The sequence below is a fragment of the Pan troglodytes genome, chromosome 20, assembly GCF_028858775.2.
Source record: "Pan troglodytes isolate AG18354 chromosome 20, NHGRI_mPanTro3-v2.0_pri, whole genome shotgun sequence".
Taxonomy (NCBI): Eukaryota; Metazoa; Chordata; class Mammalia; order Primates; family Hominidae; genus Pan; species Pan troglodytes.
In genome coordinates this window covers 37,289,907-37,315,910 of record NC_072418.2, presented here as the reverse complement: position 1 = coordinate 37,315,910, position 26,004 = coordinate 37,289,907, and the positions used below count along the sequence as shown (strand labels likewise).

General features: G+C 39.4%; 1 protein-coding gene across 4 annotated transcripts in view; it reads right to left on the bottom strand.

The window, feature by feature from the left end:
• The window catches only part of LSM14A (LSM14A mRNA processing body assembly factor), a 59,786-nt gene that overhangs the window by 17,296 nt on the left and 16,486 nt on the right, over positions 1 to 26,004 (bottom strand). For all 4 annotated transcript variants that reach the window (XM_003316259.7, XM_001154782.7, XM_054673276.2 and 1 more), the window contains exons 2-4: positions 16,139 to 16,302; positions 14,022 to 14,151; positions 1,705 to 1,827 (exon numbers count right to left, since the gene is read on the bottom strand). In XM_003316259.7, coding sequence (XP_003316307.1) covers positions 1,705 to 1,827; positions 14,022 to 14,151; positions 16,139 to 16,302 — 417 coding nt within the window. The remainder of the gene's footprint in view (positions 1 to 1,704; positions 1,828 to 14,021; positions 14,152 to 16,138; positions 16,303 to 26,004) is intronic.

Genomic DNA, 26,004 nt, shown 5'->3' with positions numbered 1-26,004 from the left:
ACAAAACTAGCTGGTGGTGCTTGCTTGTGATCTCAGCTAATTGGGAGGATGGCCTGAGCTCAGGAGGTAGAGGCTGCAGTGAGCCATGATCACACCACTGCATTCCAGTCTGGGAGACAGAGCAGGACCCTATCTCAAAAAACAAACAAACAATCTTTAGAATGTTTAAAAATTAAGCAAGTAGGCTGGACGCAGTGGCTCACATCTACAATCCCAGCACTTTCGGAGGCCAAGGCAGGTGGATCACTTGAGGTCAGGAGTTTGAGACCAGCCTGGCCAACATCAGGAAACCACATCTCTACCAAAAATACAAAAAAATGAGCTGGGCGTGGTGGCACGTGCCTGTAATCCCAGCTACTTGGGAGGGTGAGGCAGGAGAATCACTTGAACCTCGGAGGTGGAGGTTGCAGTGAGCTGAGATTGTGCCACTGCACTCCAGTCTGGGTGACAGAGCAAGACTCCATCTTAAAAGAAAAAAAAAGAAGAAAAAAATTAAGCTAATCAATATGAGTAACAGTAAGAACTATTTCAAAATATCTTAAGTGAAATACATAAGATTATGTTTAGCATTGAATTTTTACCCTTAATAGCTTTTTAAAATACTGTCTTGTGACTATAGGTCTTTCTGAAATGACTTAACATTGTTTTACTTAAAAACAAAACAAAACAAAAACCATTCATATAAAGCAATGAGCCAAAAATACCCATTTCTAAAGTGCATAAAAATAGATAAGGAAAAGCCGAGCATGGTGGCACAAGGCTGTAGCCCCAGCTACTGGGGAAGCTAAGGTGGGAGGCTTGTTTGGGGCCAGGTGTCCAAGGCTGCAGTGCACTATGATCACATCTGTAAATAGCCACTGCATTTCAGTTTGGGCAGCACAGTGAGACCTATCTTTAAAAAAAAAAAAAAAAAAGCCAGGCCCAATGGCTCACGCCTGTAATCCCAACATCCCAACACTTTGGGGAGGCCAAGGCAAATGGATCGCTTGAGCCCAGGAGTTCGAGACCAGCCTGGGCAATACAGGGAGACCTCATCTCTAATAAGTAAATAAAAGAAAGAAAAAGATTAAGAAAAAAGGAAGAAACAAAGATAAGAATAAAAGGTATGGATAACCATTTAAAATTATGAGACTGGCTGGTTGAAGAGCAGAATCTTAAGAAATAAAACAATCCTTTAAGAAGCTTATTAAAATATAAATCCTCAGGCTCCAGGCATTCTGATGTATAAGTCTCAGGATTTAAATTTTTAAGAAGCACCCCAGATGATTCAGTTGTGGGTAGCCTACACTGAGAACCACTACTCTCCATCCTGTGAGGATGTTAGGGAAAATGTAACAGCATAATACAGTTTTTTTCAGATGATATTTCCAATTCATCTTGGATAGCTCAACTTTAATGGTGAGTATGAGCCTAATTTGATATATTTAAGTGTTACATACAAGTTATATAATTGCTTTGCAAAAAAAGTCCAACTTAGAGAATGCTCAGCACTTCAGTTTCATGATCTAAGAACTGTAATAAGTCTAAATAGTGAGTCATTCAATAATATATTCATTGCAATACAGCGATTTGGAGAAAAATTTTAAAAGAGCCAAACAGAAATTATACACGTGATTTACAAGCTGCAAAAGCTCTTACATTCAGAAAGACAAAAACCACTATAAAAGTTTAGAATGGAAATATTTTAGGGATGAGATAGCTTACCTTGAGATAACTGTGTTTTTAGAGATCTTGTATCCTGTGTAAAGGCAGAACCAACCGCACTACTTTGGGGTAAGGTACCACTGTTTGATGTTTCTGTTCCAAAGGATGTCAAAGAGCTTCCAGCTTAAAGAGATGTTTTTAAATGATAAAAAAATTTTAAAAAATGTTTGACATTATTCAATGATATAAAGTAATGCAGCATTTTAATGATGGTAATTGTCTACCTCTCCCCCCAGCATCTGTACAAATTAATAATCTTGGAAATTAAAGTGTACTGAATAGTTTGGGAATTTTATGGCAATATGGAGGGCAGGGGAAGGGGGAGCCAATATACTGTCCACTATCCTTGGATGCAAGCAATGTTTATAACACATGGAGTGCTGTCCTAGGCAGTTATGCAGATGGGACAGCAAGGACCCATACCAACTAGAGAAGTAGCAGAAATGGTACATTCAACACCAACATTAAGGTTCAATGATTCTAATACTAAGTATCTGGACAAACAGCCAAATCAGCAGACAGGTTTACGAGGAGCTTTTTTAGCATTTCCAAGGCAATAGACAATGCATTGACTCTGGTTTCAATGCTTCCCCTTAAGATAGGACTGTGAGGCTGCATTCTGCCTAAAGCAGCTGCAAAAAGTTCTGGCAATATGAGTAAAAAAGTCCCTAGAAAGGGCCCAATTCTCTGCCATACTAGGTTATATCAAATTTCTTCTCTAAGTTTCTACAGTACTTAGGGATCATTCACTTTTGATATACTGTGCTCTTTCCTTGGTATTTCATCTAAGCAGGTTTTCACTGTATTTCAACAGTACCTCCCCCTTCCACAACCTCTAAATCCAACCTAAAGATGGTAGTCAGAGTGATTCTTTACAAAATATAAATATAATAACATTATCGTGCTTTAGACCTTCTGATGGCTTCCACTGTCCTCAAGATGAAAGTTCAAACTATTCACTTCAGTTAATAAAACCTACCTCTTCTCTCAACATTTTCTATATTTTCACCAGTCTAGCCCACAGCAGAAGTTTATCCTTCTGCTCCTAAAACACATGAAGATTACAATCATGCCCCTTGCAATTTGCTCATTTTCAGGTTAGTCAACTCCAGTCCCTTCAACCATTACTCACTTCACATGGTCTTTAGGACACTCTCCCCTTCTTTTCTTGGACTCCTAATTTAATGAATTCTATTTGTTCTTATCCCTCTTAAAATGTGGCTTTAGGGCCGGGCGCAGTGGCTCACACCTGTAATCCCAGCATTTTGGGAGGCCGAGGTGGGCAGATCACGAGGTCAGGAGTTCAAGACTGGCCTGACCAATATGATGAAACCTCGTCTCTACAAAAATTCAAAAATTAGCTGGGCGTGGTGGCGCATGCCTGCAGTCCCAGCTACTCAGGAGGCTGAGGTAGGAAAATTGCTTGAACCTGGGAGGTGGAGGTTGCAATGAGCCAATATTGGGCCACTGTGCTCCAGCCTGGGTGACAGAGTGAGACTCTGTCTCAAAAAAAAAAAAAAAAAAAAAAAAAAATGTGGCTTCAGAAAGCAGCACAGTATCTTAGACAAGGGGAGCCACTGGGACTCCCTTGGAGGTGCAGTCCAGTCTGGCTGCAGCTCCAGTAAGCTCAGGAGAAGCCTAACACAACTTCCCACAATATCCCGGTAATGTGGGGACTAGCGCTTTCAAGAATTCTGTGGGGAGTAGAACCCATCCAGTTATTTCTAGTATTCCTGGGTGATGACCAAGACATCAGCCACTTTGACGTATATTTGCATCTCCAGGCTGCTCTGTGTTTCCTCACCTGGCTTGGCCTCCCATTGCTTGTCCTCTGGATTACGCATTCAATGGTTAGAGCAAATCTCTTCCGTGAGTTCCTGATCATGCCACACCCCCCTCGCTCTACTCCAATTCTACTACCAATTTATGTCTATAATCTATTCCAAATTATTTTTAATTTATAGTTTAAGCCAGGGGTCAAGTTTTATTTTTTCCACAGATAACCAGCTGCTGCAACACCTCTTGTTAAAACAATGTCTTTTCTCTCCATTGAACTGTCTTGGTACTCTGTTTTAAGTATCTGAGTGGGTCTATTTCTGGATTCTCTATTCTTTATTCCTGGTCTGTTAACGTGGTAAGTTACAACTGATTTTCAAATGTTGCAGCTTCGCAGTCCTGAGATAAACCTTTGTCATCATATACAATCCTTCTTCTGAAGTGCTGGCTTTTACATCTAATAAACATTACTACGTTTATGTTCATGGGGGACAATGATCTATAATTTTCTTGTAACGATCTAGTCACAGTTGGTATTTCAGTTATTTGGCCTTGGTTATAGGGTCAGCAAATATTTCCTCTTCCTCTATTCTCTGAATTTTCTTTTTTTCTTTTTGAGATGGAGTCTTGCTCTGTCGTCAGGCTGTAGTGCAGTGGCGCGATCTCAGCTAACTGTAACCTCCGCCTCCTGGGCTCAAGCGATTCTCCTGCCTCAGCCTCCCGAGCAGCTGGGACTACAGGCGTGCGCCACCATGCCCAATTTTTTTTTTTTTTTTGTATTTTTAGTAGAGACAGGGTTTCACCATGTTGGCTGGGCTGGTCTCGATCTCCTGACCTCGTGATCTGCCCACCTCGGCCTCCCAAAGTGCTGGGATTACAGGTTTGAGCCACCGTACCCAGTCTTTTTTTACTTTTTAAGAGACAGGGTTTTGCTCTGTTGCCTTGGCTGGAGTGCAGTGGCACAATCATGGCTCACTGCAGCCTTGAACTCCTGGGCTCAAGAGATCCTTTTCTGCATCAGCCTCCTGAGTTACTGGGACTACAGGCATGCATCATGGTGCATAGCTATCTGAAAGAGTTTGTGTAAGATTAGTAAAAATTATTTCTTCCCTAAATGTTTGGTAGAATGTAACAGTAAACAGTCTAGAATTTTCTTTCTGGGTGATTTTAAATTACTGTTTCAGTTTCATTAGAAGATATAGAGATATTGAGATTTTATTTCCTCTTGTGTTGGTTTGCTATTTTTCAAGAAATTTGCCCACTTCATCCAAACTATCACATTTGTTGACATTCATATATTCCCATATTATTCTTTTAAGGTCTATACTGACGTCTACTCTTTCATTCCTGGTATTGGCAACTTGCTTGGTTGTTCTTTCTTTCCTTAGTCAGTTTTGTTAGGGACTTATCAATCTTATAAAATAAAAATAAGAAATAAAAAAACCCACCCAAAACAAACTCTTGACTTTGCTGATAATATAATCTATTTCTATTTCATTGATTTCTGCTCTTATCTTTTTATTTTCTTCCCCCTCTACTACTTTTGGAATAATTTTCTTTCATTTTTTTTCCTAGCTGTCCCCTGGCGTCCTCACCAACTTTTCTTAGAGACATGGTCTCACTCTGTCACCCAGGCTAGAAGGCAGTGGCACAATCATAGTTCACTGCAACCTTGAACTGCTGGGCTCAAGGAATCCTCCCACTTCAGCCTCCCAAGCAGTTAGGACTAAGGGCATTCACCACCATGCCCAGCTAACCATTTTTCCTAGTATTTTTTTTTTTTTTTTTTTTTTGTGAGACGGAGTCTTGTTCTGTCGCCCAGGCTGGAGTTCAGTGGTGTGATCTCGGCTCACTGCAACCTCCGCCTCCCGGGTTCAAGCGTTTCTCCTGCCTCAGCCCCCTGAGTAGCTGGGATTACAGGCACCTGCCATCATACCTGGCTAATTTTTGTATTTTTGTAGAGATGGGGTTTCACCATGTTGGCCAGGCTGGTCTCGAACTCCTGACCTCAGGTAATCTGCCCGCCTTGACCTCCCAAAGTGCTGGGATTACAGGTGGGAGACACCACACCTGGCCCTTTCCTAGCTTCTTAAACTGGTAGCTTAAAGCACTGATTTTAAAAATTCTTATTTTCTTTTCCTTTTTATTTGAGACAAAGTCTTGCCCTGTAACCCAGGCTGGAGTGTAGTGACGTCATCTTGGCTCACTGCAACCTCTGCCTCCCCAGCTCAAGTGATTCTCCTGCTTCCGCCTCCCAAATAGCTGGGACTACAGGCGCATGCCAAGACGCCTGAGTAATTTTTGTATTTTTAATAGAGACGGGTTTTTATCACATTGACCAGGCTGGTCTTGAACTCCTGACCTCAAGCGATCTGCCCATCTCAGCCTCTCAAAGTGCTGGGATCATAGGCATGAGCCATTGCGCCCAGCCGAAAATTCTTGTTTTCTAATACATGTATTTAAAGCTATGAAAATTTTTCTAAACACTGTTTTAGCTACACCCACAAACTTTCTGGTCATTAAATTGAAAATAAAATTTTTTTAATTTAATTTTTTCTTTTTAGAGAAAAGGTCTAGCTCTGTCACCTTTCCTGGAGTGCAGCGGCAGAATCACAGCTCACTGCAGTCTTGAATTCCTGGGCTCAATCAAATCTCCCACCCCAGCCTCCTGAGTGCTAGGACTACAGGTATGTACAACCACACCCAGCTACTTAAATTTTTTTTTTTTTTTTGCAGAGACAAGGTCTCCCTATGTTCCCCAGGCTGGTCTTGAACTCCTGGCCTCAAGTGATCCTCCCACCTTGGCCACCACCCAAAGTGCTGGGATTACAGGTGTATGCTATCACATCTGGTCTAGATTTAAAATATTCTCTAATTTCCCTTGTAAATTCTCCTCTGATCCATTAGTGATTAACAAGTTTACTTGATACCAAATTATCTGGGGATTTTTCAAGTTAACTTTATTAATTTCAAGTTTATTTTGTGGTTTAATAATATACCATGTATGATTTTATTCCTTTTGGAATTTAGTGTGACTTATTTTATGGTCCAGCATTTGGTCTATATTGTTGAGCAGTTCATGTCTACTTAAAACAATATTCTGCAATTGTTGGGTATACTGTTTTATAAAAGTTACACATTTAGGACTGTTGTATCTTCTTGAGAACTGATCCTTATCTTTACGAAGAACGCCCCCCCAACCTTTACCTCTGGAAGAAATCCTGATCTTTAAGCTCCTTTGTCTGATATTAATGTATGCTACACACTTTTCTTGTTATTGCTGATTGCTGTTTGTATGGTATACCTTTTTCTATTCTTTCACTTTCAGTGCATTTCTTATAAACATAATATAGTTGGGCCTTGTCTTTTTTTTTTAATTCAGTCTGACACTCTCTGCCTTTTAACTGGAATGTTTAATTCCTTCACATTTTACCAAAGTAGATCTTTAACAATCTTTCTTTCTTTTTTTTTTTTTTTGAGACAGGGTCTCGCTCTGTTGCTCAGGCTGGAGTACAGTGGCATGATTTCAACTCACTGCAACCTTCATCTCCTGGGTTCCAGGGATTCTCCTGCCTCAGCCTCCTGAGTAGCTGGGATTACAGGCGCACGCCACCAAGCCCGGCTCATTTTTTTTGTATTTTTAGTAGAGACAGGGTTTCACTGTGTTGGCCAGGCTGATCCTGAACTCCTGACCTCAAATGATTCACTCGTCTCAGCCTCCCAAAGTGCTGGGATTACAGGCCTGAGCCACTGTGCCTGGTCTGATCTTTAACAATCCTTAGTTTAACATCCATAATGGTTGAAACACCCCCCTGGCTTTATGCTAACTGTAAAGTTCGTAAGCATCTCTTCAAGGCTTCATCACTCAGTGATTAAAAATTAGTCTCTACAAAACACTGGAGACCTAAGAGAACCATCCTCCAATATGGTTTGGCTATTTAATCAACTAAAATGTACCCACTGATGGTCTATTCAGCCAATACTCCTCCATCTGGCACATAAGATTATAAGACTTAAACAATCAACTGGAGTAAATATAACAGAAAAAATATCTAATTGCTCCATGTTTCTTCACTGTAATCCTTGCTATAGAATTACTTTAAATAGCTGGTCAATCTATACCTTTCACTGTTTCTATGAATCCTTTTTCTCACTGCAGCAGTAAGCTCTTGCTACTGTTCAGTGGTAACACAGGGAAATACTGTTTTGGTGCTTCATTTATTGTGAGATGTTTAATTTTTCCAAGAGTTCAGAAATTAAGGCCAGTAATGATCTAATCTCTTACACATAAGAATTATTTTTGCATCAGTTTTAAGAAAAGTCCGCCAGGCGCGGTGGCTCACGCCTGTAATCCTAGGACTTTGGGAGGCCGAGGCGGGCGGATCACGAGGTCAGGAGATCGAGACCATCCTGGCTAACACGGTGAAACCCCGTTTCTACTAAAAAAAAAAATACAAAAAATTACCCGGGCGTGGTGGCGGGCATCTGTAGTCCCAGCTACTCGGGAGGCTGAGGCAGGAGAATGGCGTGAACCAGGGAGGTGGAGCTTGCAGTGAGCGGAGATGCGCCACTGCACTCCAGCCTGGGCAGCAACAGAGTGAGTCCTTTAATTCTACCTGGTATATTATTCTTCTCAATGTATGAGAGTATATATTCTTCATATACTTGCCAAGAGTATGCATATAATCAAGCTTTTGAGTTTTTGCCAAACTGATAGTGAGAAATGGTGTCTCAGTGTAGATTTAATTTGCATGTTTTTCACTATAAGCAAGATTTTTTTTTTTTTTTTGAGACACAGTCTGGCTCTGTTTCCCAAGCTGGAGTGCAGTGGCGTGCTCTTGGTTCATTGCAACCTCTACCTCTCAGGCTCAAGCAATCCCCCCACCTCAGCCTCTGGAGCAGCTGGGATTACAGGAGTGTGCCACTATGCTTGCCTAATTTTTTTTTTTTTTTGTAGAGCCAGGGTTTAGCTATGTTGCCCAGGCTGGTCTCCAACTCCTGAGCTCAAGCAATCCTCCTGCCATGGCCTCCCAAAGTGCTAAGGTCTTTGTACTCCAGGCTGGGCAGCAGAGCAGGACTCAGTCTCAAAAACAAAACAAAGCAAAGCAAAACAAAAACCAAACCAACCAACCAAATGGAAAAAAAAAAAAAAAAAAAAAACTTACTAAAAAGCAATAATAAGGGTGGGCATGGTGGTTCCCAACACTTTGGGAGGTGGAGGCAGGCAGACTGAACCCAGGAGTTCGAGATCAGCCTGGATAACATGCTGAGATGCTGTGTTTACCAAAAATACAAAAATTAGCTGGGCATGATGGCATATGCCTGTAGTCCCAGCTACTAGGGAGGTTGAGACGAGAGGACTGCTTGAGCCCAGAAGGTCTAGGCTGCAGCGACCCGTGGTTGTGCCACTGTACTCCAGCCTGGATGACAGAAAGAGACCCTGTCTCAAAAAATAAATAAATAAAAATAAAAAGCAATAGTAATAACACATGAAAACGTAAATATATAAAAATTTTCTCATCAAATAGCAATACTGTGATCCAGATTCATTTACATTTCCTTTTAAAATCAGAATACTAGGAATCAAAAATGAAAAGAGGCCTAGCTTAAAATGTGGTTTACTTTGTGCCAACAAAAGCTAAATTTGGCTGGGCATGGTGGCTCACGCCTGTAATCCCAGCACTTTGGTAGGCTGAGGCGGGCGGATCAAGAGGTCAGGAGTTTGAGACCAGCCTGACCAACATGGTGAAACCCTGTCTCTACTAAAAATACAAAAATTAGCTGGGCGTGGTGGCGCATGCCTGTAACCCCAGCTACTCAGGAGGCCGAGGCAGGAGACTCGCTTGAACCTGGGAGGAGGGGGCTGCAGTGAGCTGAGATCGCACCACTGCACTCTAGCCTGGATGACAGAGCAAGACGCCATCTCAAAAAACAAGCTAAATTTAAGTTAATTCCTTTTCTGAAAAACATCTGTTACCCTGACCAATGCCACAGCTTTCCTCTTCCTCATTTGGTAACTTCTAACACTTAGTTTTCTAATTAGCCACTCCACAAATTATCCTAACCAATATGGAAATCAATTAATCAAAAATAATCTGACCCTGCAAAAATTACTCTACTGACATGGAAAATGCCAGTAAAATCTTCTACTTTTGTGACACCCAAGTAATAAACCAACAACCCACAATAATATTAAAATTAGATTAAAATATTTATAAAAGCATTTCACAACGACAAAATACTCTGATTAGAAAGTAAACCTTGAAGAATGGCAGAAGCAATAGTTACTATACAGATACTACGTGCTTGATCCTGTTCAAATTTCTGAACATAATTAGTTACATAAACTTCATGGTAACACAAGAAGTATAATGATGATCTCAAAGTCAGTTAACTATGTAATTTAGTCAAAGGAGCCTCAAAAAGGATAATACAATTTGCAATCATTCCTTACTTGAATCCCCAGGAAAGGATTCTAAGTTATAGTTAACATACAGTATATCTTGATTTAACATGAATAAATAACATTGATCTTACTACTGGATTTGGAAATTTATGGACCAAAGTTACACTATTTCACCTAAAGTAAGTCTAAAAGGAATTAATTTTTAATTATGAAAAATGTCAAACCTATGTTAAAATTGAAGGAGTATACAGAATATCAATATATTCCTCACCTAGACTCATCAACTGTTAACATCTAACCAAACCCACTCTGTTTCTCCATCTTTATACCTTAATATGCACATTTTTCTTTTGTTTAGAGAGGCTAAAATCAATTTGGCCCTTTTACTTTTAAATACTTCAAAACCACCTCCCCCAAACAAAAACACTTTCCCATATGATTAACCAGAAAATTAACAGTAATAACAAAATCCAACAATTAGTCCATACTCAAAAGTTCCTTAGTAGTCCCTAAAATGTTCTTCACACCAACTTTTTAAGTTTTCTTTTTCTCCCCTGCAGGAAACAAACACGCCAACTTTTTAAAAGCCCAGTATTCGATTCTATATTACATTTGGATGTTATGTCTCTTCAGTCTTTGCCAGCCTAAAGCAGTTCTGCTGCCTCTCTCCATTCTTTGTAATATTGAATCTTTTGAAGAGTGTGGATAACTGTCTCGCAAAACAACCCACCTTCTGGATATATAAGCCCATTTCTTCAAAATTAGATTCTGCATTTTCAGCAAGAATCCCACAAAGGTGATATTATGTTTTGCCCCCCACCCCAATCATCACAACAGGAGACACATAATTGTTCATGGCAATGCTAAACTTGAGCACTCGACGAAGCTGGTAACCACCAGATGTCTGTGTTACAAGGGTACATTTTTCCCCCTTTGTAAATTGTGGGATGATACTTTAAGACCACCTTAATATGCTGTCCTAACACCTTTCACCCAATGACTTCAGCATCTAATGATAATCCTCGCTAATTATTATACTGAGATTAGAAAATGGCAATTTTCTTTATCTACCACTGCTTCTACTTATTAGCAGGCATTTTTATATGAAAAAAGTATGTCTTTTCCTTTGTTTTTCAATGGGCCCTTGTTCCTTTTAGTGGGGAGTGGTATTTAGAAACTAAGAGCTGAGTCTACATGTGTCCCTTGCTACGGGGTTTCCATTGTTTCTAGGTCCTTTCTATGAACAGAGCTAGGAAATAACCAGTTTTTAAAAAATGAGTCCATACGCATACCATCTATTTACATTCAGCACCACAGGGTTCTTTCTCACCTTTCCCATTCCATATTTATATCTTCCGTCTCCATGGTAAAAACACTATTTCCCAACATAAGTATTTTATTCATTTGCCCTTTCCTATAATACATACAAAACAGTTTAAGAATTAACACCTGGCTGGGTGCAGTGGCTCATACCTGTAATCCCAACACTTTTGGAGGTCAAGGTGGGCGGATCACTCGAGGTCACAAGTTTGAGACCAGCCTGGAAAATATGGGGAAACCCTGTCTCCACAAAAAATACAAAAAAAAATCTAGCCGGGAGTGGTGGTGCATGCCTATAATCCCAGCTACTCGGGAGGTTGAGGTGGGAGGATGGCTTGAGCCTGGGAGGCGGAGGTTGCAGTGAGCCGGGATCGTGCCACTGCACTCCAGCCTGGGTGAGAGCCAGATCTTATCTCAAAATAAATAAATAAATAAATAAATAAATAATAACACCAATAATACAAATCAAAGTCAAGTTTTCTTAGTAGTTCTATTTGTTGTTAGAATATATCCTACTAAGAGTGTAAAAGTTATCTGAATTATTTTTTCCTCTGTGTGGTTTTTTTTGTTGTTTTATTGAGACAGAGTCTCACTCTGTCGCCCAGGCTGGAGTGCAGTGGTACGATCTCGGCTCACCGCAAGCTCCGCCTCCCGGGTTCACGCCATTCTCCTGCCTCAGCCTCCCGAGTAGCTGGAACTACAGGCGTCCACCACCACGCCCGGCTAATTTTTTTGTATTTTTAGTAGAGACGGAGTTTCACCGTGTTAGCCAGGATGGTCTCGATCTCCTGACCTCGTGATCCACCCGCCTTGGCCTCCCAAAATGCTGGGATTACAGGCGTAAGCCACCGCACCCAGCCCTCTGTGTGGTTATATTATCAATTTAATATGTAATAGCATCTGTGGTTTCTATTCATTCAGTTTTATTTATTTATTTATTTATTTTTAGACGGAGTTTTGCTGTTGTGGCCTAGACTGGAGTGCAATGGCACGATCTCAGCTCACTGCAACCTCTGCCTCATGGGTTCAAGCGATTCTCCTACCTCAGCCTCCCTAGTAGCTGGGATTACAGGCATGCACCACCACCACGTCCAGCTAATTTTGTATTTTTAGTAGAGGTGGGGTTTCTCCATGTTGGTCAGGCTGGTCTTGAACTCCTGACTTCAGGTGATCCGCCCACCTCAGCCTCCCAAAGTGCTGGGATTACAGGCATGAGCCACCGCACCCAGCTCATTCAGTTTTAGTTTGCTTTTTTTTTGCCATTCTTTGTTATTTTGTGAATAAGTAAAACATTTAAATACTTAAGTCACATCTGTATAAAAAGTATATTCATAGGAAGGAATTTAACAATTTTAATAAAACTTATTAGCATATCAATGAGTTTCAAGATACACCTGAAACTAAATTTGTAGTGCAGTGAAACAGTAAACTGATAATTATTTCAATGAAATTTTAAAAGATTAGGGGCAAAAGCTTGAGATTTAAAGCTGTTTTTTTCTTTTACACTTGAGCTTAGCCAAAAGGCTGAGAAGCGATTTTTTTTTAAAAGCTGTTCTTTACCGTGGGAATAAAGGTGTACTTAAACGCTAAAATGCACAGCTATAAAAACAAAACAACACTGAGCTAATCTGATTACATCCAGCTTTTGCACTCAATAGCCCTTGACCCTCCAGTCATAAGCAAGCCTGTCATTCGCCCAGCCCTGCTATACATTCTCATTATAGTTTCGTTTCAAATCCAGTGTTACAGAAACAAAACACCAAGCCCTCAATCATGCTATGCGTATCTTTATGTGTGCATGTCTTATGTATGTTTAAAATAAACATTTTTAAATGTTTTAGGCCGGGCTTGGTGGCTCACGCCTGTAATCCCAGCACTTCGGGAGGCTGAGGTGGGTGGATCACTTGAGGTCAGGAGTTCCAGACCAGCTTGGCCAACATGGTGAAACCCCATCTCTACTAAAAATACAAAAAAATTGGCCGGGAGTGGTGGCGCACACCTGTAATCCCAGCTACTCAGGAGGCTGAGGCAGGAGCACGGCTTAAGCCTGGGAGGTGGAGGTTGCAGTGAGCGGAGATCATGCCACTGCACTCTAGCCTGGGCAACAGAGCAAGACTCTGCCTCAGAAAAAAAAAAAAAAAAAAGAAAAAGAAATTAAGAAGAAAAATTTATTAATTAAAATCCAGGCCAGGCGCAGTGGCTCACACCTGTGATCCTAGCACTTTGGGAGGCCGAGGCAGGTGGATCACCTGAGGTCAGGAGTTCAAGACCTGCCTGGCCAACACAGTGAAACTCCACCTCTACTGAAAATACAAAAATTAGCTGGGTGTGGTGATGCATATCGTAATCCCAGCTATCTGGGAGGCTGAGGCACGAGAATTGCTTAAACCCACGAGGTGGAAGTTGTAGTGAGCCAAGATAGTGCCACTGGACTCCAGCCTGAGTGACAGAGTGAGACTTTGTCTTTAAAAAAAAAAACAAAACAAAACCAATTACCAATAAGATTTGGTAGATATTGGATATACCTAGTATATCCAATTTGGTAGATTTGGTAGATACTGGATATACCTAGTATATCCATTTTTTTTTACCTAGTAAAAAAAAAATGTTACTCTGTGAAAGCTGACTTTTAAAAACCCACTAATATCAATAAAGGCTTTAAGATATCATCAAAATGTGTTCTGAATACCATAAAACAAAGTTACAAAAGGAACATCAAACAACATTTCTAATAGTTTGTGTTGAGTTTCTATACCTTTGTGGTAAAGAAAGGAAGAATACAAAAACAAAAAAAGAAAAGAAAAAGAAAACATACCAACACCAACAGCACCAAACTGCTGCCCAACTAAGGAACTTGGACTGAACTGACTGTATGTGGGCATCCTGCCGAAAGGTCCATAAGAACCCATGGACTGGAATGAAGAAGTCGATGAGCCTAGTGAGGACTGAAGGAAAATCATGAGTTATGTTTCCAAGCTCTAAGCAACATGTATATAATGAAAAAAAAAAATCCAGATTTTTACACTTTTAAGAAAACTATTAAATTATAACTACTAGATATAAAATGAATTACAATATGCACTTAATATTAAAATAGCCAAACAACCTTTTGATTTCAGTATCTGTCTATAATGTGCCAATTATACTCAATGTGACTTACAAATATTTCTTTCTACAATAAACTCCCCATTTGAATTAAGAGTTTTATAGATTGAGGAAAGAATTAAAGTTACTTAAGTAAAGTAACTTTGCTTAAAGAAAAATATGAGGAAAATCACACTTAGTAATAATGAGTTTTAGTCTGATGTTGATATAAATCTCACGTATGATTTTACTCTTACTTTCAATCATTTGAGGCCTACTATTAAATTCACAGACGTAGAAACAAACATATCCCACATAAAACCATTTACTTTTTTACTTATAGTTACATTAAGCTGAGGAACATTTTATAAAAACTTTAACTTAAACCTAAAGCATATAAAATATATAACATATATTAATACATGTATACTTCATATATTATCTTACTATAAACTGTTTCATAATATAAACATGAAGTGTATTAAAGGCTACCAGGACATACACTCACTGATGGCAGGACCTTTTCTGTGTGTTCACCACTAGTGTTAAGCACATGCCAGATACTCTGTAAATACTACTGAATGAACGAATAAGGAGATCAAGTAGAAGTTTATGATTATTGGAAGAAGTTATTCAACACCATTTTCATATGCGCTCTCTTAGTTTTTCTCCTTCCATAAAACCGATTACTCAAATAACTGGTTTCCTGGAGAATTATCAAAAGCCATATAAAAGAGACAGTAAGGTAACACCAGTGTTTGGTGTAGGGAGCTATCTCTATTAAGAATGTGTCTCTTCCTTCTCCATTTAAAGAGATTCACATTTCCACTTCAGGCTTCCTTTCCCAAAATAAGACTTAACAAGGGTAGGGGTAGATGAAAGTAGAGAATTTCTCCAGCTTATGCTGCAAGAACAAAATTTACAATTCCTTATTAAAAAGCTTAAATTGGGAGATTTAAGAGCTGATCTAAATATGTTAAAATACATTGATGTTTGTGTTTTCTTATTATATAACATTGCAGGCCAGGCACAGTGGCTCATGCCTATAATCCCAGCACTTTGGGAGGCTGAGGTGGGCGGATCACCTGAGGTCAGTAGTTTGAGACCAGGCTGGCCAACATGGTGAAACCCCATCTCTACTAAAAATACAAGAATTAGCCGGGTGTGGTGGTGCGTGCCTGTAATCCCAGCTACTCAGGAGGCTGAGGCAGAAGAATCGCTTGAATCCGGGAGGTGGAGGTTGCAGTGAGCCGAGTTCGCGCCACTGTACTCCAACGACTCTGTCAAAAAAAAAAAAAAAGAAAAAACAAAAACCAACACTGCATATTATAACATATGCAGAACAATGTGATTTTGCTTTTTTTTTTCCCATTAAGCCTAATAATCTTACCTAAGAGTAGCTGTTATTGCCTTGGTTTGCAATATAAACCATATCTCAATAGCATGGTAGCACGGATCCTAGATTCTGAAGCAGGCTGCCTGGATCTGTTCAAATTGTGGCTCCATCTGAACTTCCTCACTTGTTAAAAGTGAGAATAATTATAGTACCAACCTCAGAGGGTGTCTTATATGCACAGCACTTCTACAGAGTAGCCTTCAATGTTAGCTATGGTAATTGTTGTTGAAATTAGAAAATATTTCATAATAAATTCCTCAGCTGTTTCTTACCTTAGTTCTAATTTATGATACAAAGAGAAAAACCTAGATGAGAACATTATCCAGTAATTTCAGGTATCCCAGTAACTTGGAAATGATAAGCTACATGAACATTCAACTAGAGAGAAAAAAGCCAAGGCTAACCCTGTGCGGAGTTTACCTGTACTCCAAGACAAATTTACCATCAGTTACCTGAACAATAGCTGGGTCTTGAGGCAAAGAACACTGTGGTTTTGGTGGCTCACAAACAGTAAGGTCTTTAATGTCACTCCCACGGAATATAATGTATTCAAAGACTTCATCTCGAGGTGGTATTGGACGATCTGTCGGTCTGTCTTCTGTACCAAAGGATCGAACTGGCAAGAAAACAAAGGATATGAGATGTGTGACTACTCATCACATTCAGGTAGCACCCCAGATTCTAAATGTTGTATTTCAAGTACTAAGCAGTAGTTCTGAAATGTCTGAGAAAGTATTCATTAATCTATAGCTAAAAAAGTTTTTTTAAAGAGGAAAATAGAGTGGCTTTTGCCCGAAGTTAAATATATGCAATATAAAAGACTATCTGTATTATGAGGTTGTGTTCCTCTTATATTTTTATTTATTTGTATCTTTAGTGGTTGTAGTGGGGTGTTAAAATGTCCTTTCATTATTTATTTATTGATGAGACTGGGTCTCTGTCCCCTAGGCTGGAGTGCAGTGGTGTGGTCATGGCTTCCTGCAGCCTCAGCTTCCCGGGCTCAGGCGATCCTTCTATCTCAACCTCCCATGTAGCTGGGACCACAGGCATGTGCCACTAAGCCCAGCTAACTTTTTTTATTTTTTAGTAGAGATGAGGTCTTACTATTTTGCACAGGCTGGTCTTGAACTCCTGGCCTCAAGTGATCTTCCTGCTTTAGCCTCTCAATGTGCTGGGATGAAAGGCCTAAGCCACTGTGCCTGGCTCACGGTTAACTTATTTTTAATGTCCTCATTCAACAAAATAAAAATTAGCAACCTATGTCTTTCTTGGGGAAGGAGTGGGAGACAAAGATTCCTCCAGTCTACAAAATCTCAAAGTTTGGGTATTGACCTTTGGGACACAGAGAGCAATGAAGGTATTAATAACATTTACCTTGCTGAGCAGTAAGTCCTCTAGAAGCCAAGTCAAGCAGCTGCCAGCTACTCAGCCCCATGGGACAGCTTGAAATACCCTAGTTACCTAAAATATCTACCATATAATTAAATCTGATTATTTTAACAATGAAGACAGCATTACTCAAAGTTAAACTGGGGACCACCTGCAACACAGTAAGCTGGCTACAAATAAAGATTTCTACCGAATCTTTTTGCTGGGGACAGGGTCCAAAAATCTGCATTTTAAGCCAATTTCTGGCTAGGCACAGTGGCTCATGCCTGTAATCCCAGCACTATGGGAGGCCAAGGTGGGAGGACTGCTTGAGCCCAGGAGTTCGAGACCAGCCCTAGCAACACAGTGATGTTCTGTCTCTACAAAAAAAAAATAAAAATTTTTTAAAATTAGCCAGGTGTGGTAGTGCATGCCTGTAGTCCCAGCTATAAGGAGGCTGAGGTATGAGGATCGCTTGAGCCTGGGAGATTGAGGCTGTACTGAACCGTGGCTGCACTGCAGCCTGGGTGACACAGCAAGATCCTATTTCAAAATAAGTAAATAAAATAACCAAATCCCCAAGTTTCTTATAAATACAAAAGTTTCAGGTTCATTGTCCTGGGAGATTTCTGAAAATGTCTGCATCCATACAGAAGTTCCAAATAGAGAATATGAAACATCATATTTCATTTAAAGAGTACCCTAAAGGAAGTAAACCCCTTAACATTTCTATTTTTTTTTCTTTTTTTTGAGATGGAGTTTCATTCTGTTGCCCCAGCTGGAGTGCAGTGACGTAATCTTGGCTCACTGTAACCTCTGCCTCTTGGGTTCAAGCGACTCTCCTGCCTCAGCCTCCTGAGCAGCTGGGATTACAGGCATGTGCCACCATACCCAGCTAATTTTTGTATTTTTTTAGCGGAGATGGGGTTTCACTATGTTGGCCAGACTGGTCTAGAACTCCTGACCTCAAGTGATCCATCCGCTTCGGCTTCCCAAAGTGCTGGCATCACAGGCGTGAGCTACCGCGCCTGGCCCCCTTAGTATTTTTAATGCATACGCTTTTTTTTTTTTTTTTTTTGCAGAACTGATGCAGCGCTCATGCCTGCAATCCCAGCACTTTGGGAGGCCAAGGTGGGCAGATCACTTGAGGTCAGGAGTTTGACACCAGCTTCAACAAAATGGTGAAACCCCATCTCTACTAAAAATACAAAAAATCATTAGCTGGGCATGTTGGTATGCGCCTGTAGTCCTAGCTGCTCAGGTGGCTGAGGCGGGAGGATTGGCTGAACTCAAGAGGCAGAAGTTGCAGTGAGCCAAGATGGCGCTCCTGCACTCCAGCCTGGGTGACAGAATGACAATCTGACTCCAAAAAAAAAAAAAACAACAACAAAAAAACACAACAAAAAGAATGTTATTTCAGTGTAAATAATGTCCTATACTCTTATTCTAAAAGTTCTTTCTAGTACTTATGAGACTTCCAGGAAAGACAGTGGCACAGGTAGTTTGGCAGAAGATCCTTCCCTAAAACTAAAGGAAAGAAACAAAAAGGAAGTTAAAATATCCCTAAAATCATGACAAGTTCTCAAACTCATACCACGAAATTTTATTAAATAGTATCATTCAGGTACAGAATGAGTTAGTTGAAACTGAAAGACCAACCCCAGAATCCATACGTAAGTATCCTCTGCCCTCTCCTGCCCCCAGAGAAATTTTGACTAGCATCTTCAACTTGCTAAGATGGGAACAGGGACTGCGGAATGCCCTACCTGAAGCTCCCTTTCTCTGATGGCCAAACAGTACTTTAGCAGGCAGGAGGATTTTATATTTTTACCTTTATCCAAAAGGAAGGATAAGGAGGAGAAAGGACTAATTACAAATAAATCAATCTCACCCCTAACCTCAGTACCATCAAAACAAATAAAGTCTCATGCTTCCAAAGTAGCAGATGAGATCATCCTGAAGCAGAGAGGGAAAAAGTCAAAGGCCCTTCTTCTACAAAATTAGAGAAGCTCTATTAAGCTTCCTAAGGCCTAACAGAGCTTAGCCAGGTGAATTCAGAGTGAAGTAAAAAGAGAATCTGCATTTCACGTTTTGGCAAGCAGCAGGTACTGAAAGGACCTACTAAAGAAAAAAAGAGTAGAAAAATCAGGGAATCAAGAAAAATTTTACAGGAAAGATGGAAAGAAGGGAAGAAAAGAGGGAAAGGAGGGAGGCAATGATGGAAGGAAAGAAAAAGGTGTATCAAAATAAAGAAAAAAGGCAGTAAAGAAGAAGAGAAGAATCAAAGAGGACACGGTCTTCATTTATTTATTTATTTATTTTCCCATTACCAGCAGTTTGCCCTGAGAGGACACAGTCTTCAAAAGGTAGATGAAATACATTCAGTATTAGTATTTATCACAGAAAATAGAATAAATTTTCTGAAACAACTGCTTCGACATTCACAGGAAAAACAGATAGCATAGACTTTTATGATCAAAACAACATTGAAAGGGTAGCATGCAGAATTAAGGAAAGAAAATTACACAAGATAAATAAAACAGCATAACTAATAAATGCATCAACAGTCAATGCAGCAAAACCAAATCACTAGAAGAGAATAATTTTGAGAAAAGGTAAACAAGATGTCATGAAAAAGTACTACAGCATTAAAAAGGTTAGAGAGAAGATGATAGTTATGAAGATCCAACAGTTAACTGCTGCCCCTGAGATAGACAAAAGAATAAGAAAAATATAATTAAAGATATAACAGAACAGAAATGTCTTAACATGAAGGCCTAAATTTCATCAAAAGCTTTCACTGTATTTCCAGAAAAAAACAAAACAAACAAACAAAAAACAGACCACTACAAGCCACAGAGACTTATGCTTTGGTATATCAAAATAACTCAAAAAAAGTGTTATCTAAAGATAAGAAATGGACAATAAATTCATTTCAACACAGAAGTCTACATGACAATTTACTTTGGTTCTAGAATAGAAATAGTTCTGGAAAAGACTACAAAGTTACAAAGTATAACAAACTAAGAACAGTATATCACAACATTTTAACAAAAATTGGGAGATTAAAATGAATGGAGAGAGAGGAAACTCAACAGACAGTAGTAGTATCTAAACTTACACTTTCATCTCTCATCATGTCAAGTAGGAGTCACTTGATACACTTTTTTTTTTTTTTTGGCTAGTTGATAATAAGCGAAGGCTTTAAAATTTTTTATTTGAAAGAATTTGTTAAATTCTACTATGGGTCTTGGAAATAACCCATAGTAGAATTTAAAACTAAGAGCATACTTTCCAAAATATGGTCTGAAGAAAACCTCTATCATATGGCAAATGAAGCAAACTGAAAAAGCATGAAAATAGAAATCACAGAATAAGAATGATTTGCACACACCAAGAGTTTGAGAAACATGCTCTAATGATGGAGGCTGGCTTAATAAGATTTGGGGTTTTCAATGCAATAGAATTCTTGTAGTATTGTGAAGAACAAATTCCACAAGAGAGATTAAAAGGGCACACGTGGCTAGAAGATACTGTTACAGAACAAATGAGAAGTCTGGAAGATTAAAACTTGAACATTAACAGTAGAAAGGAAGGAGGCATGATAAGCACAGAAAAGGTAAAGAACTACTGGAACTATTCTACTACAACACATACATTAGCTCATATGCAATCAGTAAATAAGGGAATTATGTCAGTACATTCAGAAATCACATTGGTTCATTTCCAATTTTTCCTAAAATGTTATTTAGTTTTTGCATTTGCAGGTAACAACAGTTAAATACAGCTAGCCCTGAGTAGTGCCACCACTTCTGGTCACCTTTACTGTTTTTAAAGGGAAAGTTCTAAATTTACCAAATTATTTGTTTAAAAATTTTAACTTATCTTTAAGCACACTACTATCTTTTTATTAGGTTTACATTAGTGCTTAAATTACAAAGATGCACAGATTTCAAATGGTCTGCTCCTAATCCTAGTTTTCCCATAAACCCTGTTCCTCTTAGTGCAGGAAGGCATACCTCAGATTACAGCACAAATGCCTTTGTCTGGCTGGCAAAATCTGAACTATGTTCTAATCATTTTTTTTTTTTCATTCATAACACGTAGTACTTTGAGAAAGAACATTGTTATTCTAGTATTCATTTTGGGATTCTACAGCAACTACACATTCCAATGTAAATACCCATAGGTAATGTGACTGGAGTTTTAAGCTGAACATAGGTGCCGTATGTCATTGCATTTCATCCCATTTCTTTCAAATACTTGCTGGGCACCACCTGTCCCAGGTACTATGCTAGATGCTAGGGAAACCAGTTCCTATTCTCAAGGAGCTCAGTCTATTTGCTTACTTGGATTTGATGTCACTGAATTGGATTTGAAGGTCCACTAAACACTCAATACCACTTGCAATGCCTCTAATAAGTACTACTATTGGTTTCCTGACATCTTAATCTCTGAAGCTGACACAGCATTAGGCTTCAAAGTAAGACATACTACTACTATTAAGTAGTATTATGTAGCTGAATAGATACTGATCTGATTCTGGGATATTTTGGGGATTATCATGAATTAACGAAAATGTAGTAATTCAGCAGGCTTAGAATATTTAAGTAATATTAGGCAGGCATTATATTTATGTCCCCACCCTCAGGGAAGTTATAGTCCGGCAAGTGTGCTAAGCACTACACTGGAAAGAAAGCACACAATATAGTTTGCTAGGGCTGCCAAAACAAAGTACCAGAGATTATATTATGTTCACACAGAAACTTGTATACAAATGTTTATATCAGCATTATTCAAAACAGCCAAATGGTAGGAACAACCCAAATGCCCATCAACAAAAGACAAATTATGATCTCTATATATCTTATATATATGATATATATATTTAAAAATACATGTAATGAAATATTATTCAGCCATAAAAAAACCACAATGCTGATACATGTTACATCAAGAGTGAAGCGTGAAAGCATTATGCTGAGTAAAAGAAGCTAGACACAAAACGTCACACAGTGTATGATTCCTTTTACATAATATATCCGAAATAGGAAAAACCATGGAGACAAAAAGCAGGTTAGTGGTCAACAGGGTATGGGGGAAATGAAGAGGGATTACTTAATGCCTAGGGGTATTTTAGTAGGATGATGGAAAGTTTTGAAACTAAGGAGAGGTGGTAGTTGCACAACACTGTGACTACACTAAGTGCCACTGAATTGTACACAATATAATGGTTAATTGCATGTTATGTGAATTTTCAACTTCAAACACACATGTGCACACACACCTACAAATACAGCCTACAAGAGAATACAGAGAATGACAAAAGTAGTTGGGGAAAATGGGGAAACTAGGGGTGGTTGTCCTCTACATTTTAAACTTCATCATGCTGCTACATTGCCCTAATAATTTTTTCTTTCTTTTTTTGAGACAGCGTCCCTTCTCTGTCATCCAGTCCAGGTTGGAGGGCAGTGGTGCCATCTCGGCTCACTGCAACTTTCACCTCCCAAGCTCAAGCTATCCTCCCACCTCAGTCTCTTGAGTAGCTAGAACTACAGGCACACACACTACACCTGGCTAATTTTTGTATTTTTTGTAGAGATAGGATTTCACCATGTTGCCCAGGTTGGTCTCCAACTCCTGGGCTCAAGCGATCCATCCACCACAGCCTCCCAAAGTGCTGGAATTACATACAGGTGTGAGCCATGATGCCCAGCTAATAGTTTTATTAGTCTTAAAATAGAATCAATTTTATATTTCTAGCTTGAAATAACACCAAAGATTTATTAATAGAAATGCATCCCATGCATTAAAAAAACAAACAACAACAACAACAACAAAACAGGGTCAAATTATTTGGCAAAATCACTCATCTAATCCAGTCTCCAGATTTAGTTAAGCTCAAACATCATCCTAATGCCAAACTGGTTGTTAGTGTATATAATACTTGTATATAAAATCATAGTACAAGGCCAGAGAAATGAGTGGTAGTGACAAACTTCCCAATACAATACCTCCATTATAAAATACCAAAAATGTTCTAAATTTAAGCATGATAAACATTATATACTTAAAATACATAGTTAAGTGAAGCTAGTACCCTCCAAACGACACTATTAACATTTTCCAGGCTGGGCATGGTGGCTCACACTTGTAGTCTCAGCGCTTTGGGAGGGCAAGGTGGGCAGATCACCTGAGGTTGGGAGTTTGAGCCCAGCCTAGCCAACATGGTGAAACCTCTGTCTCTAATTTAAGAAAAAACAAAAACAAAAATTAGCCGGTTGTGGTGGCACACGGCTGTAATCCCAGCTACTTGGGAGGCTGAGACATGAGAATTGCCTGAACCCCAGAAGCGGAGGTTGCAGTGAGTTATGATCACACCACTACACTACAGCCTCAGCAACAGAGTAAGACTGTCTCAAAAGAAAAAAAAAAAATTTCCCAAAGCCTGAACTTTTTTTTTTTTTTTGAGACCGAGTCTTGGTCTGTCGCCTAGGCTGGAGTGCAGTGGCGCGATCTCGTCTCACCGCAACCTCCGCTTCCTGGGTTCAAGTAATTCTCTTGCCTCAGCCTCCTGAGTAACTGGAACTACAGGTGTGCACCACTACGCCCAGGCTAATGTTTGTATTTTTTTTTTTTTAAATTAGAGATTGGGTTTCACCATGTTGGCCAGGATGGTCTCGATCTCCTGACCTTATGATCTGCCCGCCTTGGACTCCCAAAGAGTTGGGATGACAGGTGTGAGCCACCACACCCGGCCTGAACTTTTTTTTGACATGAACTAAAAATTGTAAATTAGGCTCTAATGTTAACTGAAAAGAAAAAGAAACGAGTCTGTTGAATACCAAAATTTGAGAGCAACAAACGAAACACTGAAATATCCAAAAGACGCTTACAAAGTTAAGAAACTAAAACCAGGTTCAAATGAAAACTTAGAATAAGATTTATGATGTAAAGTTAAAACTCTTCAGTCCAGTATCAGCTGCAAGACCTGGTCCCAGCATACTCAAACTTAAATTCTAACAAAGCTCATTATTCTCAGTTCACAGATCAGGTTTTCTGTCCTCTATTTTTATCTCTCCCCCTATCCTAAATTTCAACTTGAAGATTCCAGGTATCGGTCAGGTTTTATAGAGAAACAGAATAAATCAGATGTGCATATACAAACACAGAAAGAGACTTAAGGAATTGGCCCAAGGGATTAAGGAGGCCTGGTAAATCCAAAATCTGCAGAGCAGGCTGGCAGAACTCCTTGCTCAGGGGTCAGTCTTTGTTCTATTAAAGGCCTTCCACTGATTGGATGAGGCCCACCCACAGATGGAGGCTACTCACAATCTACCAACTTAAATGTTAATCTCATACAAAAAATACTTAAACAGAAACATCGAGAATATTTGATCAAATATCTAGGCACTGTGGCCCAGTCAAGTTGGCACATAAAATTAGCAATCACCCAACTCCACCTGGGCTGAAGTAATCTGTTCTTCCTTTGAAAACCACACAGCATTCTATCATTCTGTCTATACTACCCTTCTAGAATTCAAAGATCTGGAGAAAGATCTGTATCTAGATCATCTTTGCAACTCCCACAGAATCTAACACAGTGCTCTACATATAGCTGACATTTGAATATTTCTTGAATAAATCACACAGCAGAAAAAGCTATTAAGTAAGCTACTTCCAAAGTACTGAACAGTGTTTAATACCAAGGGAACTGAATTAAATTATAAAAGAAACTCACTTAGGATAAAATGAAAGAATGATTGTTTAGAGTAAATAACAACTGATGTTGATAGAATGGGAAAGTGGGAAAAACAAACCCAACCTCAGCATATTTAAGAACAGTCTACATGCAAAAGCAGCAAACCAGGAAACCAAAAAGTTACAGTTAGTATTTTTCTTCTCTTTCTGACATTTATATATATGTACAGCTCTTGTCCATTCGGTGCCATACACAAACTCTTGCTGAAACTATCTGAGATACAGAAACTATCTGAGATATGTTGGAACAAGGTATTATATATGGATTTAATACAACAAGGAAGGTTTAATTACTTAAATACTAAAAAGCACCACCTCTTCTATAACGCAGTACTCTTGCTCAGGCCCCGAAGGTAGCATGGTAGAAAGGTGACTCTGGGTTTTTTACTTAAGAGCAGAGCTTTACAAAAATAAGATTCGACAGTCCAGCTCTTGGAACCACATCACGGCCTGCTTCCACAAACTCTCACTTTTTGCACATCTGCACTCTCTTCTCTGGCCCCTTCTTCACCCTTACCCACACTACTTTCTTCCTGTTAGCAAATATTACTGCACTGAATGAAAACATCTGTCCCTCAGCCTCCACCATCTCTTCCTGAACCCACTACGAACTTAACACCCCTAACAGAGGCATTACTCCTGCCCTTGTGTCTGCAATATTCTCGATCACCTCACAGATCACATGCCAAGCACTGGCGACCCAATGACAAAAAACTACCTCCACTTCCAGAGGTCATAACCCAGATGACGTTCCTTGCACCTTCTGCAATATATTCTCAAAATCAACTTCTTCGCACTTAACTCTAGAGATTACATCATCTTCGACTGAAAAAACCCCAAAGCCATCTTGTTAAGAGCCCATCTTGTCCTTATAAAACCAAAAAGGCAATTTGAAATTTTAGAGAGTGATGTAATAACAAAACAATACTGGCTCCTTAGAAGGTTTATTACAAAGCAAAACACATTTACAAAGGATCTCTCTTATGTAACTGAACATAACAGATAGCCTTAACATCTTCCTAGATAGCCTCTACATGTGGCTAATTCTAACTCATCTGTCAGGCCCCAGCTTAAATGTTGTGTCCTCAAGAACCTTGTCTCTGTTGTTTTCTTTTGTTTCTTAGCACACAGCATAGTGTCTAACCTATAGTCATGGCAGGAGCTGAGTATTTCTCTTGAATGAAGAGCT